The sequence below is a fragment of the Podarcis pityusensis genome (genome assembly GCF_964106645.2).
Source record: "Podarcis pityusensis genome assembly, chromosome: 6".
Classification (NCBI taxonomy): domain Eukaryota; kingdom Metazoa; phylum Chordata; class Lepidosauria; order Squamata; family Lacertidae; genus Podarcis; species Podarcis pityusensis.
In genome coordinates this window covers 83,759,831-83,778,938 of record NC_138030.1, presented here as the reverse complement: position 1 = coordinate 83,778,938, position 19,108 = coordinate 83,759,831, and the positions used below count along the sequence as shown (strand labels likewise).

General features: G+C 47.7%; 2 protein-coding genes across 7 annotated transcripts in view; both read left to right on the top strand.

The window, feature by feature from the left end:
• LOC308480621 (uncharacterized protein) overlaps positions 1-11,342 on the top strand; it is a 78,423-nt gene extending 67,081 nt beyond the window's left edge. The window contains exons 4-6 of one of the 3 annotated variants that reach the window (XM_081012399.1): positions 4,673-4,735; positions 7,181-7,283; positions 11,108-11,342. In XM_081012399.1, the coding sequence (XP_080868525.1) occupies positions 4,673-4,735; positions 7,181-7,258 (141 nt within the window). In that variant the 3' untranslated portion in view covers positions 7,259-7,283; positions 11,108-11,342. The remainder of the gene's footprint in view (positions 1-4,672; positions 4,736-7,180; positions 7,284-11,107) is intronic. The other 2 variants (XR_013988131.1, XM_081012398.1) reach the window with 2 other exon arrangements.
• A 2,238-nt stretch (positions 11,343-13,580) lies between these two features.
• PRRX1 (paired related homeobox 1) overlaps positions 13,581-19,108 on the top strand; it is an 80,971-nt gene continuing 75,443 nt past the window's right edge. For 2 of the 4 annotated variants that reach the window (XM_081012343.1, XM_081012344.1), the window contains exon 1: positions 13,583-14,405. In XM_081012343.1, the coding sequence (XP_080868469.1) occupies positions 14,162-14,405 (244 nt within the window). In that variant the 5' untranslated portion in view covers positions 13,583-14,161. Of the gene's footprint in view, positions 14,406-19,108 lie in introns of all 4 variants that reach the window. The other 2 variants (XM_081012345.1, XM_081012342.1) reach the window with 2 other exon arrangements.

Sequence of the window (19,108 nt, the reverse complement as noted above, 5' to 3'; positions counted from 1 at the left end):
CCTTAAACTTTGCGGTAACATAGTTTATCTCAGAAATAAAGAATGGTATTAGCATAAAAGAACATAAGGGGAGGCCTACACATTCTACTTATGTCAAAACACCAGACAGGCCCCACAAATAACCCACAGATGCATTTTAAATAAAAGGACACATTCTACTCATGTAAAAACACACTGATTGCTGGACCGTCCGCAGGCCAGATTTAGAAGGCGATTGGGCCGGATCTGGCCCCCGGGCCTTAGTTTGCCTACCCATGGGGTAGAGCTTCCGAGATCAAAAGTTGAAACAAATTTCAGAAGGATAGCTATGATAGTTTGCTGTGGCAAAACCAGCAAAGCACTGTGTAGACTTTTAAAGAAATGAACAGATTTCTTGTGGCATCTGCGGCAGTAGGTTCTAGACCTCCATAAATGTTTATGCCACAATAAAAATGTCACTCTTGAAGGTGCAGCATGATTCCTTGCGATTTGTTTCAAAAGTGGTCGACGATTAGGTCAACCAAATATTCCCTTCCAGGATGTGCTTACACATTCATTTGGTTTGGAATATTTTTCTCCCATGTGCTGATCTCAGCTTCAACTTTGCTTCCATAGTGACCACAAGTACTGTTCAAGAGCAGTTCACCGATTCTTGTTTTCCCCTGAACTGGCTGAGTGTGTCTGCTGTGCTTTGTAACAGCCTGGCACTGTTTTCCTATGGAGCATCAAGCTTAAAAAAAGGTAAAGGACCCCTGACAGTTAAGTCCAGTTGCAAGCGACTCTGGGGTTGCAGCGCCCATCTCATTTTACTGGCCAAGGGAGTCGACGTTTGTCCGCAGACAGTTTTTCCGGGTCATGTGGCCAGCATGACTTAGCCGCTTCTGGCAAAACCAGAGCAGCACATGAAAACACCGTTTACCTTCCTGCCGGAGTGGTACCTATTTATCTACTTGCACTTTGACGTGCTTTTGAACTGCTAGGTTGGCAGGAGCAGGGACCGAGCAATGGGAGCTCACCCCGTCACGGGGATTCAAACCGCCGACCTTCTGATCGGCAAGCCCAAGAGGCTCAGTGGTTTAGACATCAAGCTTATTCTGCACCCAAAGTCTGCACTGTTGTTCTTCTAAATGCTTCAAAATAGCTTATGCTTTCTAGCACTTTGAAACCAAAGCAAGACATGTCTGTGACTTCTGTTCAAAAATCTACTCGTGCTAAGGGGAAGCCCCTTTGACAGGTGGCCCCTGGGCCATGCACAATTGCCATACTCCATATTCATACAATTGTTTCACCTCTATCATCTCATTAATCCTTACAAGAATGCAGTCCTGTTTTACTCTGATGCTTAGAATCACCAGCAATGCAGTTGGTTACATTATTTTATCAGATGTACAGGCCAGTCCTGTATATTTTCAGCTGTAACCTCACTGAATGAATTCAGTGGGGTTTACTTATTTCACAAATAAATCTACGTACGGTATATCCCTCCCTTTTCCTCCTCCCAGCAGACTTTGGGGGTGCCACAATTATCCATCTTTTTTAAAAAGGCGATAGAACAGGTTGTGGAAACTATCGAGGCATCTCTCTATTAGAGAGAGCCAGTGTGGTGTAGTGGTTAAGAGCAGTAGTCTCGTAATCTGGGGAACCGGGTTCGCGTCTCCGCTCCTCCACATGCAGCTGCTGGGTGACCTTGGGCTAGTCACACTTCTTTGAAGTCTCTCAGCCCCACTCACCTCACAGAGTGTTTGTTGTGGGGGAGGAAGGGAAAGGAGAATGTTAGCCGCTTTGAGACTCCTTAAAGGGAGTGAAAGGCGGGATATCAAATCCAAACTCCTCCTCCTCTTCTTCTTCTTCTTAGCTGTGGCTGGCAAAATTATTGCAAAGATCTTAGCAAACCATCTCCTAACTATATCCTAGGATACCCTTCCTGAATCCCAAAATGGTTTTTGACCTTTTAGGGGGACAGTGGACATGATTTTCACGACTCAACATCTTCAAGAAAAATGCAGGGAGAAAAACCAACCCCTATATATGGTGTTTATTGACCTGACTAAGGCCTTCGACACTGTAAATTGCACTGCCCTGCTGAAAATCAGCTGCCCAGATAATTTTGTGAACATCCTTCGGCTCCTCCATGATAATATGATGGCAACAATCGCAGATAACAATGGCTCTCAAAGTGAACCATTCACAGTGGAATCAAGCATTAAACAGGGATGTGTTATTGCCCCAACTCTAGTTTTTATCTTCATTGCCATGATCCTACAGATTGTTGAAGGGAAACTCCCCACTGGGGTAGAAATCATATATCAAACAGATGGAAAGCTCTTTAATCTGGGTAGGCTGAAAACAAGGAGTAAGGTTACCATAACTTCCATCATGGAGCTTCAGTATGTTGATGACAATGTAGTGTGTGCCCACTCAGAGGACGACTTCCAAACCATCCTAAATATCTTTTCAGATGCTTATGGAAAGCTTAGTCTATCACTCAACATCCAAAAAACCAAAGTGCTGCACCAACAAGCACAAAACAAACCCTCTGCAGTGCCACAAATCCAACTCAATGGTGTAACGCTGGAAAATGTTGGTCACCTCTCCTACCTGGGCAGTTATCTATCCACAAGGGCAGACACTGATGCTGAAATTCAGCATCACCTGAGCTCTGTGAGTGCAGCTGTCTCCCAGTTGAAGTGCAGAGTGTTTGAGGACCGGGACATTCACGGGGAAACCAAAATGCTTGTTTACAAAGCTATTGTACTACCAACCTTACTGTATGCTTGTGAAATGTGGACCACTTACAGATGCCATCTCCAACTCCTCGTAAGATTCCATCAACGGTGCCTCTGAAAATTTTTACACATCACTTGGGAAGACAGGCGAACTAATATCAGTGTACTGGAATAAGCAAAGATCACCAATGTCGAAGCAATGATTTTTCAACATCAACTTTGTTGGACTGGTCATGTTGTGCAGATGGCTGATTATCGTCTTCCAAAGCAACTACCCTATTCCCAACTTAAGAATGGAAAGCAAAATACTGGTGGCGGGAAAAAGAGGTTGAAAGACGTTCTCAAGGAAAATCTAAAACAAAATGTAGTATAAACACTGACAACTGGGAAACACTGGCCTGTGAGCTCTGCAATTGGAGAACAGCCTTTACCAAAGGTGTCATGGGCTTTGAAGACGCTCGAACTCAGGACAAAAGGGAGAAACGTGCTAAGAGAAAGGCAAACTTGGCAAACTCTCACCATGATCAACTCCTGCCCAGAAACCTATGTCTCCACTGTGGAAAGACGTGTAGATCCGGAATTGGCCTCCACAGTCATTTACGGACACTCTGCTGAGACCATGTTCACGGGAGACAATCTTACTTAGCTATGAGTGATCACCAAAGAAGAAGAAGGATGCATATACACTGTAGCAAGAGACATAACCATTGCTTTCTGAAAACCCATGTAGATTCATGTTTCCATTTTAAGAAAAACATTTAACAGTAGTCCAGGGAAAGTGTTTAAAAAAATAAATATATTTTAGCCCAGATAAATTCTGGACTTGATGCTGATTTTCCTGCTGACCTTTTTTTTTTGGCGTGGGGTGGGATTCATATAACTTAATTCACAAATGCAACGTTTTGCACAGCCAGTGTCCAAACTGCAAATTCTATAACAGCCATTCCAAACATTCTCATTTATTACAGTTTCCCCCTCCCCAAAAAACAACACAACATGCACTTAAAAAGATGCTTAAATGAGTGAAGGGTATGCAAATGACAGAATTCCTTTTTAAAGATTAAAGACGAGTTTAGAAGTCAATGAGATTTTAATTAAATTAAATGGTACTTTAATGGGTACTTACTAGGGAGATTTATGGAAACACATAAACTTGGTTTCCATGAGGTGGAGCCTGAGCTTTTAAGAGTTACCTTACGGTGCTTTTTCCTGCTGCAATATAATACCCCAAATATTTGTAAGTTGTGACTAAACATTGAAGTCTCTCCCTGCCCCCCTTTTGCAGGGGTGAAGGGGGAGATCAGTGGTGCCAATTTGTCTGCCCCTGTTCTGATTATTGGGTGCTTTTTTTTTTTTTTTTGTAAAGGAGAGAGGCTGTGGGGGGAAGGTTTCTCCCTTCAGGGCTAGAGATATCTGATATCCATTCTAAGTGCAGCCAGAAGGACAAAGTTTTGTCTCAGACTGCAGAGAAGGGTGGGTGGGTGTGGGGAGAATGGTCAATGGGTTTGTTTGTTTTTTCAAAAAAAAAATATTTGTTGCAAACTTAGCAGGAGATCTGTTATTTCCGATGGGCAATTATGTCTGTTTTAGTATTTCGGATTCAAAACACTGATTCCTCCTTTTAAAAGGGATGAAAAAATATTGATACTTTAAAAAAAGGAAGGAGTTAATGTGTATTTATTTATTTATTTACTTATTCTCCCTCCTGACTGCCCCTGTCTCCTGTCTAGAAGTGCTATCCAATGACCCCTGGCACTGATTAAAGTTTCAAGATGACCCCAAAGAGCTTTCCTTGCACTGGCTGGTTATAAAAGTTGTTTTAACTACTGCTTCAGCCAAACTCCGGGCTTTTGCTGTGCAGAGTCTGAGACTGTTCAGTTCCCAGGCAGGGAGGACTATGTTAAAGAGCAGATGAGCTGGAAGAGGAAATGCTAATTTGGAATATGGTTCTTCCTCGTAACCCACAGAATAGCATCTCACTGTCTAAAGGCTTGTGGAGAGGAGTGGAGAAGCATCTGGGTGTTTGCCAGGTAATGAATTCGTCATATCCAAGGTCTGGTTAAGGTGGTTGTGGGCCCTGGTGCAGTTCCCAAAACAGAGCCTCCTTCCTCCCAGAAGGAACCAAATGAAACAAAGAACCACAAAATTAATCTTATGGCATCTTAAAGACCAGCACTTTCATTATGGCATGAGCTTTTGCGGGCTACAAAAACAACACACAAACCTCTGAGCTTACCTGCCTGCACATTTTGCTTCCTAACTTTCTTTAAAGGAGGCTAATAAACTGACTTATTGAAACGATAGAGTCTGGGACCTGTTGCCAGCATGGGTCCTGGTACCAGTGCTCCAGTTGTTCCATTATCATAGAATCATAGAATCATAGAGTTGGAAGAGACCACAAGGGCCATCGAGTCCAACCCCCTGCCAAGCAGGAAACACTATCAGAGCACTCCTGACATATGGTTGTCAAGCCTCTGCTTAAAGACCTCCAAAGAAGGAGACTCCACCACACTCCTTGGCAGCAAATTCCAATGTCGAACATTATAATCTAGCCATGTTCCAATGTTCCAATGTTCAAATTCCAATGTCGAACATTATAATCTAGCCATGTTCAGATCCAGTCCCCACAAGTCACACAGTGTCCATGCTGGAATGATCCCTGACTGTCCGTATGGCTGATGCCAAATATCACAAAGGCTGCCTAATCCATGGAACAGCACTATTTCAGGTTTTGGTTAATGGGAGGGGAGCAAGAGGGCTTTCTGTGGTTTCTTGAGGCCAGCGGCTGAATGACAGAATCACACCTGGCAAGTGACAATAGTGTGAAGTTGCCAAAACAGTGACATAGGAAGCAGCTTTTATAATGAATGAAATATATATATATATATATATATATATATATATATATATACACAGTGGACGCTCGGGTTGCGAACGTGATCCATGCGGGATGCACATTCGCAACCCGCAGCGTTCGCAACCCACAGTGCTGCGTCTGCGCATGCGCAAAGCACGATTTAGTGCTTCTGCGCATGTACGACCCCCGAAACCAGGAAGGAACCTGTTCCGGTACTTCCGGGTTTCGGCGCGTCCGTAACCTGAAACAACGCAACCTGAAGTATCTGTAACCCAAGGTATGACTGTACTGAGGTACATCTGCCTCACTATTCTCAACTTGTAACTGGTAATAGGTCTCCAGAGTTTCAGGCCAGACTCTTTCCCAGCCCTATGTGGAGAAACCAGGGACAAAACCTGCTCCACACAGAGCAGACATACCACCTCTGAGCTACAATCCTTCCCCCAAACCTGACAAAGCTCATGCCACGATTGCACCAGAGATAACTACTGACATAAATCAGATCAAAAAAGACCCAAAATAAAGAGGGGGTAACCATGAGAAGGCAACAAGTTGGGAATTGGGTCCTGTCGATTCTGAGAAATAAGTAAGATAGAGAAAAGTCTAGTGCAGAACCACCCGTATTAGCCTGGGTCCAGAATACATAACCTCTTTGTCTGGAACAACCCTCCGTATACCAATCTTTGAATACCTCTTCCAAAAGCAATATTTTAATTAACATTGCCGACTTACTCTCATGTTCTCAATCAGTCTTGTAATAAGATGCAGTGAGTGCTGAATGCTAAAACTGACATGACTGCATGAGACATGAACTCAAACATGAGTTTTTAATGTTTTGGAGAGAGAGAATAAACTTTGGTTTCAAGTTGCTGCCCTGTTGCAGACTTGATTGGACTCTGATGGTCTGCTCACCCTAAAGCTGCCTGAGGTATTCAGTGCTCTAAAGCCTAATTCTAAACTGCTTGTGGCATTTCTAGATGATATCAAGATGTTTGGATTTTCCGTGTGTGTTTTTTTTAAAGTTGAATTTACAGTGGAAAGTTAATGTAGGCTACCTAAGCCCCAAAGAACCTTCAAATAAGGGCAAGATGGAAGAAGTCTGCATTAGCCTTGGTGGGAGCCTTGCCTTATTTCCGTGTAAACACATGCTTGGCTCTACATGTTTAAAATGTAAATGCAGTAGATTGTTCACATGTGATCATGTTGATAGGGTCTGCTCTGGAGGAATAATAATAATGTGAAACAATTAGAGTAAGCAGTTCTATCAACTGTGGGGAATATAGAATTTTATGGAGCTGTACCAAATACAGTTGTACCTTGGAAGTCAAATGTCCTGGAACTCGGATGTTTTGGCTCTTAAACGCCACAAATCCGGAAGTGGTTGTTCTGGTTTGTGAACATTCTTTGGGAACCCGAACATCCAAAAAGGCTTCCGCGAATTCTGATTGGCTGCAGAAGGCTTTCAGACTTCCTTTTCCCCAGTGAGCAATCCCAGCCAATCACAACTCAAGTCATAGCCATGATGCCTTGGTTCCATGATGAAATCATGAAGTCGACTTAGAGTGAGGGCATTGATTCCTGGCCTCAGTATACAAACATTTTTTGCTGCTTTTTGTAGCTCTTTGCAAATAAAGTTGAAGCTGAGGAAATGAGGAAGGCACATGTGACAAATGCAGGATACATTGCACAGGAGTGATGAGTGGGGAGAGGCCTTTGAGGAGGTAAAATTTTGGGGGTGCCTTTTGAATTGTTCTGCCCTTCTAATTTTGCCACCCCTAGAATTGAGCTGCCCTAAGTGGCCACCTTGTGGTTAAACCATCTTTAAAGGTAAAGGTAAAGGACCCCTGACCATTAAGTCCAGTTGCGGATGACACCGGGGTTGGGGCGCTCATCTCATTTTACTAACCGAAGGAGCTGGTGTTTGTCCACAGTCAGTTTTTCTGGGTCATGTGGCCAGCATGACTAAGCTGCTTCTGGCGAACCAGAGCAGCGCACGGAAACACCATTTACCTTTCTGCCGGAGCGGTACCTATTTATCTACTTGCACTTTGACGTGCTTTGGTTGGCAGGAGCAGGGACCGAGCAACGGGAGCTCACCCCGTCGTGGGGATTCGAACCTCTGACCTTCCGATCAGCAAGCCCTAGGCTCTGTGGTTTAGACCAGAGTGCCACCCGCATCCCTTAAACCAGCTTTGAGAAGAATCAAATGATTAAATGCTGTGGCACATCAAATACTCCATGCTTTGAAAATCCAGGGTACCAGGAGGAAGGGTGCTAGCTTAGCCTTCTTCTGAATGCACTGGTTTCAGGAGCTTAGATGTTTGTGGGCAAGACTTCAATTGCACAAACCTCACCTACAGTCTAAAATGGTATATTCCAAGGAAAGCCCTTGGCCCAAATAGAATTGGTACGTTGCAGGAAAAAGCTCTTGCATGGCTACCAGTAATGTGTGAGTCACCCCCGATTGTGGCAGAAACCTCCAGGTTTCCCTTGATCTAGCTATGGTTATCCTTATCTTGAATGTAATGTGCAAAGACACATCCGTCATGTCTGTGTTTATGAGTCCAGGCCTCTCTCTGTACATTTACCTGTGTCTGTTTATATGTGCACACATCCTTTTGAAGGGCTTATGGAACTGTGTGCCAGTGCCCTGCTCATACCTTTAAAAAGGTAAGGGTTGGCATAGAGTGCCAGGAGTCTGCTGTGTTTGTGTCTTTGGCACCCAGGGATGGCAACGAACAAGAACAGTCAGGGCGCTGGTGTGAGATAATAGTCTCTTATAACATTCTGGCAGTTCTCAGAATGCGGGTCACGGGAGGCATAAGTTAATTTCTTTAAAAGAAAGTTGCCAAAGTGAAGGGCCGTGTGGTTGGAAATGTACAAAGCAATAGCAAATGCCTGGGATTGCTCTCTCTATTTAGATGTAGAAGATTTAGATTTAGAAGATTTAGAAGCCAGTCAAAGAGTTCTCCACGCAATGCACATTAAAAAATTGTAGATAAAACACAAGCTGAAATCCACAAAACTCTTTAAAAAACGAATATACATCAAATAATTATCTTTAAACCACATATGGAAACAGCAAAACATTTCAAAAAAATACAGCAAACTAAATGCCTGGGTAAGCTTGCTGGAATAAAACAAGTTTTCAGCAGTCATCTAAAACGTAATGAGAGCACTTTTCTAATGTCAATTGGCAGGGAGTTCCAAAGGACGTATCCTACCACACTAAAAGATCAACTCCTTGAAAACCTAGAGTCAACATGATGTGGCATTTATAGAAGCAATAGATCCACAGATCAAAATATTCAAAGAGGGGTTGCCTGTGGCAAAGTAAACTGGCCCCAAGCCATTGATGGCTCTTATGGCAGATTAGAAACACTTAGCATTTTATATAACAATTTTGAATTGCCAGCATGCATTATTTCGCTGTACTCCTTACAGAAACACTCTCAGGTAGGTTAATGTGATTATCACCCCCATGTTGCAGGCGGAATGGGTAAGGCTTGGATTTTAGGACAAGAGACAGGAATCAGTCCAGAAACTTCCTGAATGGTTGGACAGATGATCAGTCACTCTTCTCCTCAGACTGAACCCGTGTTAAGTGATCTTGATGACACTTGGATGTTTAAGAACACAATAAGGGCCTTGTGGGACCATACCAAGCCCCACCTAATCCAGCAACAAGGAGAAGATACAAATTAAAGGGGACACAGGTGGCGCTGTGGGTTAAACCACAGAGCCTAGGACTTGCCGATCAGAAGGTTGGCGGTTCGAATCCTGGCGACAGGGTGAGCTCCTGTTGCTCGGTCCCTGCTCCTGCCAACCTAGCAGTTCGAAAGCACGTCAAAGTGCAAGTAGATAAATAGGTGCGACTCAGGCGGGAAGGTAAACGGCGTTTCCATGTGCTGCTCTGGTTCACCAGAAGTGGCTTAGTCATGCTGGCCACATGACCTGGAAGCTGTACGCCGGCTCCCTCGACCAGTATAGCAAGATGAGCGCCGCAACCCCAGAGTTGGCCACGACTGGACCTAATGGTCAGGGGTCCCTTTACCTTTACAAATTAAGGAGCATGAACTAGGATGATCCTTGCTGGATGGACCACCAGTCTGATCAAGCAAGCATGCTCTGACATTCTACACACACCCTTAACCAGTTGTGTGGAAAGCTCTGCATCTGCTCTGGAAAGAAGCTTTTGTTTGACTGCTATGTGTGGAGGCGCGAGGACAAGACACCCCATGCACACCCAGAAGTATGTTTATCTCCTACTTTTCTGGGTTGGGTTGATGTTTTCAAAGAAGGGGCATGGTCAGAGGGTGCAGGGCTGAATGGGCGGGCCTGTCTGCAAGAACATTCTTCTGCCGAACACTCTGGCAGACAAGGCTCTTGCTTTTGCTTGGTCTCCAGAACTTTTGTCTCCAGCATGGCAAAATACCCTGGCACCATCCCGCACAGCTGCTTGTGTGTGAGAGAAGGAGAAGTCAGGATAAAACGGCCTCCTCCCAAGTCCCAGCTCCTTAATTAAATGCATGGCAAGAACCGGGGGAAGCACATCTGGTTTCAATCTGCACGGGCCCTTTGATGGCATCAGATGTTCTTTTCCCTAACGGAGGGTGTGTGGAAATTCTGGCCTGTCTGTGGCAGCTTGGAGCCCAGGCTGGCTCCTGTCACTGAACCCCAGGGGCCCTTCTCCTTCCCTGCTGTCGGCTGACCCCTGCACCACACTCAGCCCCACCCCCACCCCCGCTTCAGTCCTGTTATTCCCCCCCCCCCCGCTCAGAGAGGCACACGGGTCTTGTGAACAAGGGCTTCATGTTTTGCCTGCTTCACCTCCACTCTTTTCTCTCCAGCGAGGTTATGGGACAATTCACGCAAACTTTTTCAGCCGCACTAAAAAGTGTTCTTTTTTTAAAAAAAAAAAATTATTCAAAGTTATAACAAGACATACCGTATTATCCAAAAACATATCCTTATTCCCCCTCCCCCATTTTTCCTCCCTCCCCCCTCCCCCCCACAGAACCCAACCCGACTTCCCTCAGTTCCACTCTGGTTTCTCCAGTAATGCTGTTTTCCGCATGTTACAAAGTTGTATAGATCCTCAAACTGTTTAGCTGATTATTATCAGTAAAAAAATTGTGAATGTTTATTCAAAACCTGCCAAGGAGTCCAGTTCGCTTTGTTGCATCTTCAGATACTTTGTGAAAGGTTCCCTTTCATCCTTAAAGTCACAGTTATCCTTGTCCCATAGCTTATATGTCAGTTTTGCCAGTTCTGCATAGTCCATCAATTTTTCTTGCCAGGATTCTTTAGTTTGGGTTTCTTCAGTCTTCCATCCTTGTGCAACCAGAACTCTTGTGGCCGTTGTCGCATACATGAAAATGTTTTTCAATTTTTTGGGCAGGTCTTTCCCTACAATCCCCAACAAAAATGCCTCGGGTTTTTTAACAAATGTTAAATGGAACATTTTCTTCATCCGCACTAAAAAGTGTTCAAACCTTAAAATGTAAAATGTAACCCAATGGAAACATTCACCTTTGTCATTCAGGTGATAACTGGCAGTTAAACGTGCAAGAGGAGTTTGAAGTGCTGGAAGCTGAAATGTCAAGTTCTCCCTGCCTGTGGTGTTACATTTATGATGGCCCAGTCAGACATCATGGGAGGAACAGACATCTCTGTGATGGAAAGGACTGTGACGTTCCCAACTTTTGGATTTCCACAGCAGAAAATGTGTCTCATTTATGAAGTTTTCTTTGATAAACAGTTTCCTCAAACTTTGCAAATGTCTTTGTTTTTGTTTTAGCGACTTCTTTTAGCTTGTATTACTGAGGTTGAGCACATCCCTCTTGGAATGGCTTTGGGCAAATGTCTATCAGGGGTCAGCAAACTTTTTCAGCAGGGGGCCGGTCCACTGTCCCTCAGACCTTGTGGGGGGCCGGACTATATTTTTGGGGGGGATGAACCACAAATAACCCAGAGATGCATTTTTAATAAAAGCACATATTCTACTCATGTCAAAACACCAGGCAGGCCCCACAAATAACCCAGAGATGCATTTTAAATAAAAGGACACATTCTATTCATGTAAAAACATGCTGATTCCTGGACCATCCACAGGCCAGATTTAGAAGGCGATTGGGCCGGATCCGACCCCTGGGCCTTAGTTTGCCTACCCATGGTCTAGATCAGGAGTGGTTAACTACATCCCTGCCGCCCCTGGCCTTTGGCGACACTGAGTGGGGCTGATGAATACAACAACATCTGAAGGGCCATCTGCTCCTCACTCCTGAGCAAACCTTCCCAAGTTTTCACTCTGAAGGTCTCCTGAGAAGGAAGAAGTACTAAGCAAGCCATCATCCAATGTTGTATTGTGTAAGGTGCATGCACGATGTATGTTTGCATTTATACATTGTACATGTTCAAAGCAGTGAGAGAAAATTCACACACACCACACATGGATGTCTGCAGACAATGGAGTGTGCCTCTGGAGGTGAAGTCAAACAGCTAGGAAATCACAGTGCCTGAAATGGTATCTCGCATCAGCTTATGATCCAGCCAAAGTTGGGAGATTTTTACTTCCATTGATTCTAATGGAAGAGTTAAACCAGGCTTCCTCAACCTTGGCCCTCCAGATGTTTTGAGACTACAATTCCCATCATCCCTGAGCACTGGTCCTGCTAGCTAGGGATCATGGGTGTTATAGGCCAAAAACACCTGGAGGGCCGAGATTGAGGAAGCCCGAGTTAACCATTTTCTTCACTTTCTCATACTGGAAACAACAAGCCTTAAATAGGTTGTCCATTGCCTCTTAGCTTTCTAGGTGGACAGAAAAATAGGGTTTTTTTATGGTTGATCCAGCAATGGTTAAGAATGGTGATGTCCAATTGGTTTCCATGGGAGATTTAAAGCACACTTCACCCTCCCACTGATATTTACAGGGCTTTAAAATGCTCATGCTGATTCTCTTAATTTGGAGGCGGCTACCTCTTTCTGATCCCAAAGACTGCATCCACTCTTGGTCAACCCTTTGGAGAAGCACAGGAGCTGTAGTGTGGCTACCCTTCTCTCTCTGACACCAGCCCCCCCCCCCATCTAAATCATAAACCCAGCATAAATAAAAATACTGAATTTTATTGTCTGCGTTATGTAACTGTTGAAATATGTGCATGCTGAAATATGGAAGCAGCAAGAAGAAAATATGGAAAGCAAACAAACACAAGACCTGGCTCGTGGATGTAGGTTCATCATCGTCTAGTGAGGCTTGCATATGTCAATGAACCATTGCGGGTGCAACAATCCCACCATAAAGCTTTCCTAACGAGCACAAGATCGTCCCTTGGAGCTGGTTCATTCATCGATTGCTGAGTGACCAAGTGATGGACAGAGAGCTTAATCAGCCATGTTTTATTCAAATTGATGCACAGCAATAGGAATAATACATATGATGTGCGCGTCTGAGCCAAAACTGTTGCAACTGCAGTAAACTTTTTTTTTTTTTTGTAACCTTCAGCAGAAGCTGAGCTGATGCCCCGTTTCCTAAAGTGCTTCTGCAACCTCCCCCCCATGCAAATGAGATTCTCCAGCAGGACCTTAAACTAATCCGCAGCAGTTAATTGGAAAAACAAATAAGCAGACCGTGTTGGGAGTCACCGCCTGCGTCCGCCTGGGCTTCCCAACTTTCGACCCGACGTTTGGAGGGGCGCGCGCGCAAAGCTTCAATCTTTATTGAAGAAAAAGCCTCTCGCGTGCGCTCTCTGGGATCAGATGCTTGCAAGCGGGTGGGGAAGTGGGTCTCTAAATCCGAGTGTGGGTTTGGTGAGTCTGGATTGGTAGGGGAAAGTGGGGGGGGGGGGGGAGAGAGAGAGAGCCTGCCCGGGGTGGGTGGAGGAAGGAGGTCTGTAAAACGTCAGAAACAGCACAAAGCCTTTGCCACGTAATTAGAGGCTCCTATTAAGTCTGGGTCTGCCCTCCCCAGGGTCCCTCCAGCTCCCCCAGCCCCACCCACCCACATGCCAGGCTGAGCCTTTTGAAGTGCCAGAGAGCCGCTCGATCGGGAGAGGGAGGGGCGGGTGCGCAGCAAGCGAAAAAGAAACCCGCTCGAGCTCCCCAACCAGCCTCCTCCTCCTCCCCTTCCTTCCCCAGGCAGGCAGCAGAGAGAGAGGGGATCTGGAGTGGCGCTCCTGCGTCCGTCTGTCGGCCGGTCGGAGCACTCCATCTGCAAGACCTCAGCCCCTCCCGACGGCCCGCCTTCACTGCTAAGCGCGCCGTCGAAGGAGCGCGCCCAGTCAGGGAGACGCGGGAGGATCGCGAGAGCCACCGGCAGTCCCATTGGAGGCGCCCTGCGATTCAGCAAGAGAAGGCACCCTTTGGATCCCCGGCCACGTTCTGCCGCCTCCCGGGTTTGGGCCTCTTTGCGCGCTGGGTGTGGATTTTCCCTTCTGGAGTTTTACTCGACGGCACTTCGGAGAACAGGCGGCAGCTGCTGCGGGGTTTGGGGGAACGTGCTTAGGCGGGGACCCCCTTCAGGCTCTGCTCTTCTTCCTTGGCTCCCTTCCTCTCCCCACCCCACCCCACCCCGTCCCTGGCCTGGGGGCCCAAAGCCATGACTTCCAGCTACGTGCACGTCCTGGAGAGGCAACCGGCCGTCCTGCCCACGCGTCTGGAGAGCCCCGGGAACCTCGACAGCCTCCAGGCGAAAAAGAACTTCTCTGTCAGCCACCTGTTGGATCTGGAGGAAGCCGGAGACTTGGTGGCAGCGCAGACCGACGAGGGCGTCGGGGAAAGCGGCCGCAGCCTCCTGGAATCGCCGGGCCTGACCAGCGGCAGCGACACGCAGCAGCAGGACGGTAAGTGGCGCGCCGCGAAGCAGCGGCTTCCTCCTGCCCAGGCTCTCGACTTGCGAGTCGCCGAGACTTGGACTGGTCTTTTCTGAAGGGTCCGCCCTCGCCTTCCCGGAGAGTAAGCCGGCGTGGGGAACTAGGACGGGTGTGAAATAGCCCCGTTCAAGGGGGCTAGTTTAGAAGACTTAGGCGCCTTCGAAACACACCCAGCGCTTTAAAAAACAGCAACCACCCCGTGGGCCCTAGGTTTCTGAAAGTCATGTGCAAAGATAAACATGGGCAAAATAATAAGCAAAGTAAAACACACGGCGGAGGAATAATGTATGTTAATGCAGGGGAAGATCTGTGCCAGTAGTCAAGGCATGGTCGCATCACACCCGGAACCAAGCTTAACATTTATCGAATCGGTCCTACTCGGCTTTGTTCCGGACCCACTAATCCAGAACAGTTTAATTCATATTATCAGCCTCCCGTAGACGAATTGTCGGTGCAAATTAGAATCCCCACCGCCTCCTTTTACTACATTTTGTGTAAAGAGCAGGGAAGGTCAACACGTGCGGTTGAGGCGGGTCGTCTTCGGATGCCCGGGTTAATGAGATGCGTCGGGCAAAGGGAGCGAGCACTGCCAGAGACCGGGAAGCGGGTCCCGAGAGCTGGCGGGCCTCCGGTTGAGCTGTATCTAGTGGTGTATCTCTGCGAGCATCTCTGCTGCCATCATAGGGTAGCAGGGGAAAAAGCGTCGCTGCTCCGCGCAGGATCCACCAAAAAGTTCCGCTGCGCGAGTCTCGTTGAAACGAACAGCAGGACAGATCCGCGCGGTTTCCACGGGGCTTACTTACGCAGGAGAACTCCCTAGACCTGCTCGAGAGCTGAAATCCTGCGGACACTTTTTTGAGAAGAGGTCCTGTTGATGTCAGCATCGGCTTCTGAGAAAGCAGGCGTGGGTTGTTGAGCCGTCCGTCGATCAAAGCCTCTCGCCCTCGCGTCTAATTCTCTAAGCGACTTTCCAATACAGAGACGCGCACGCAAGCAAAACTGCGAGCACCACAATCCCCAACCGGCGTCTTGCCTCCCGGAGAGGTTTCTGCGATTTGGATTTTAATTTTCCGCAGTCCAGGTTGTTCCAATCTTACCAGCGTCACTGCTGGGATTATTTTCAGTTCAGAAAGAGCACAGATTTCTCTTGTGTGTGTGCGTTTTAAGGACGTCTGTATAAAATGCACAATATAATAGTATAAATGCTTTTCAGTTCCCCCACCCCCTGGTTGGAAGAGTTAGCTCTGGAAGTTATGGATCCTTCCATAACTGCAGAAGAACGAGGCGGTGATGCCGGTATCTGAGCCAAGAAGATACTTGGAAGTCTGGTTTATTTTAAGCTAAATACAGACACTCGTTTTAAAGATAACTGAAAGTAGCGTCATCTAGGAATCCTTCTGCATTAAGCTCCTTTTATCCTTCGGTCCCTCACTGGTCAAACACGTTTAAACACCACAAAACCCAAGGCCTAATTCTCACAAACAATAGTTAAACTGTGTCGGGCTTCAGAATGCCACCGGACTGAATACTCCTTCCGCAGGGAATCCTCCTAGTTCTCTAGGGATGGTAAGTTATTTTATAAAAGAGGAACAGTCAGTCACGTGGGGGCCCTCCTGAAGTTTGAAGTGGTACAGCCGAGACCCAGGCTCCCCTCCTCATCTGTTGTGGGGGGCGCGCGGGGAGGGGGAGGTAGCAGGTTGTGCATCTTTCCGAAAGAAAGAGGCCCTTGCAGAATTTTCTAATATTGGGATCGATAAATAACAACAGCAACTGCTTAAGTCTGTCTCCAGGAATGAGTCTTGGGGAAAGATTGCTGGGCCAGTCTGGGAACAAATGTTGGGCCAGCCACACCCAGGGGCTCTGTAGGGAGGCGTGCTAGGCAGGCTTACTCCGAAGCAAGTCCCACAGAACTTAACTGAACCCCCTTTGCTTTGCACCAGGTACAGATTCTCAGGTGCACCTTTTCTCCTCCATCCTTCCGACGGGGCCTGACTCCCCATAGGCTGGAGGTTGCAGCCCGTTCCTAGGGATGTGGGTGACTTGGTCTGCGAGATCCAGCCGGCTTTCAAAGGCTTCCCGTCTCATTCATTGCAATGGAGGCAATGGGACTCACAATTGCTCGGCTTGGACTGGAGTGTGCCCGTTGTTTGTTTGTTTGGTTTGTTGCTGTCTGTTGCATCTCATGCAATTTCCCCGAAGTTTTTTTTACTAAAAGCTTTTGGACTTTGCTTCGAGCTGCTACCCGAAGCCTGATTATTTAGGAGTCCAGCTTCACTTGAAATAATTCGCTCCAGATTGCGAACTGTAGGAGCCGAGCGAGGATCGACGCTGTAGAACCCGCCCCACTTCCCACCCCCGGTCTCCGCCGGCCTATGGAGAATTCACGCAGGGCGAAAAACAGCCAGTTTCCTTCGGACCCAGACTCTCACTCTGCCTAGGAAATCAAACGAGCTATTCCAGTCTAATACAAGAAAAACAGGGCCGCAGCAAGCTGGCATCCCAATTCAGACGCATTCCGATGTTATTCACTGGATTTAGGATCGCCTCGCTCTCTTCGATTCCGATCCAAGACATATTGGCTCATATTTGATCAGAATTCCTCAAGTATCAAAATCGTCCCGAAACTTTTCGGGACCATCAGTTTATAGCCAGTCTAACTTACAGCGGTTTAGGGCTAGGAGCAAGTCGGTTAGGTTTACTGGTGAGTAAATACGTCGTGGATCGGAATCACGATCGAAGAGCGCCCTCAATCACTCAAGTCAAAGGACATCATCCGATTAAGACTGCTTTGGGAGCGCAGCCTTGAAACACGGACTCAGAAGTTAAGTCTCCCCTTTTTCAAATGCAGCTTGTCGAGGAGGAAAGATGCGTTCATGGGCGTAGCAAAGGGGGGGGGGCAGGGGGCAGCTGCCCCCTTAATCAATAAAAATCAATACAAATCTGAGGTTCTGCCCCCCCTAACAAAAGCCTGCCCCCCAATTCTGTCTACGCCCATGGATGCGTTAAGGGTTTTCTGCATCGGACTGGAGTTGCTAGTTGACCTCTCCAAACCACTTTATCTCGGGCTATTGGGAGCCCACGCTCAGCGCAGAAGTAAAAACTTGCTAGCTCTAACCGGTTTCTATAGCATTTCGCCCAGGTTCTAAGCACCTTCCGAGGAAGCCCGGATCTATTCCTTTGCAGTTTAGGCCCGACGAGTCATGTATCCACTTCCTTGAAAACAAATCCCATTTGGATACAGCGGGACGGACTTCCGAGTCGGCCTGCCTTTCATCGGTCGCCGCACCAGCAAGCCATTGAAGCTGCGGGGTTCCTGCTTGGCTCCATCCGTAGCCAAACCTCCCTCGCCTGCCCCGCTCCTTTCACGCCAGAAGTTGCCGGAAGAGCTAAAGAAATCCCGCGAGTGCGTGCACAGGACTGCTGAGAAAGAGAAAAGCGCTGAGGGCAGGACCTGGAGCTGCATCATCCTACCCGGGGAAATAACGCTTCTGTCGCGGAAAGGGCGCAGACCTTGGCTAGCATTTGGGACGCGCTCTCCAACGGGCAATGGCCTTGGCCCCGAGTTCCCTGCTCATGGCGTGGAGCTGCCCAGCCAAAGGGCTGCCTCGGGGTCTGGCTGCAGGCGAGCTTAAATTCAGATTTCTCCCATGTCGCGCCCTCTCGCCCTCTTTTGGGTCTAACCCCTAGGAAGTCAGTGCGCTTCTGGGACTGACTTCCAAGGAAGCGCGCTCAGCCCGGTAGCCTTTTAAGTACAGCGTCGCGGCTAAAAGGGGCGAAACAGCAACTCATCCTTCCCCGAGGGTCCTCCGTAAAACGAGCCAGGCCCGGATTGTCCTTGGGAAGGGCAGCCTGCGGGATTTCACCAGGCTGGGTACCAACGGGTTCCAATGTTTCTCAACCCTGACTCCCCAGCCGTCGTTGAACTACAACCCCCATCACCCCTAGCTAACAGGAGGGATGCAGGTTCAAGTTCCTCAACTCCTCCGCTTTGGTTCTTTGCTCCCTGCCACAAGGGCGGGCTTCTACTCTCTCCCGCTGCCATCCGATGTGGCGTGGAAATCGGGACCGAATGAGTGGGGAGACTCCTCTCGGAAGACACAGCTTCTTGCTTAGAGCGACAGGGAGCAGAGCTGTCCCGGGGAGGAGGGGGGTGCATTTTCAAGCGGGTGGCTTGAAGGTGTGGAAGGAGAGCCTTCTCCTCGGGACCCGACTCCTTCCTGTGCCCGCCGAGGAAGAAAGGGTGTGTGCGGAAGAGTCAGGGCCGCAGGGAGTCTTTTCCCGGGGCTCTGAACCCTCTTCGGAGCATCGCGAGGGGCCTTGTAGAATTGGAAGGGACCAAGAGGGCCATGTAGTCCAACCCTCTGCAATGCAGGCGTCTCTTGGGTGTTCGCTGGTGCTGCTGGAGCTGAGAAGCGGCTCCGACGCGGGAGAGAACGCGCGCAATATTTACTCGTTCCGTGTTCCCCTATAGCTGTGCCGTCCGCCTACAAAACCCCCCCACATGGGTGTGTGTGTTTTTTGTAGGGAAATCAGGGCGTGGTTGTCCTTGTTTTAAAACAACAACAGCCACCTTGGCCACACTTTTACCCCCCAAGAAAAATCAAATGGCTTTGCAATTGCAACTGTGAACCAGGCAGCTTTGGGGAGGCGAGAAATTTAAAGTGATCAGTTGT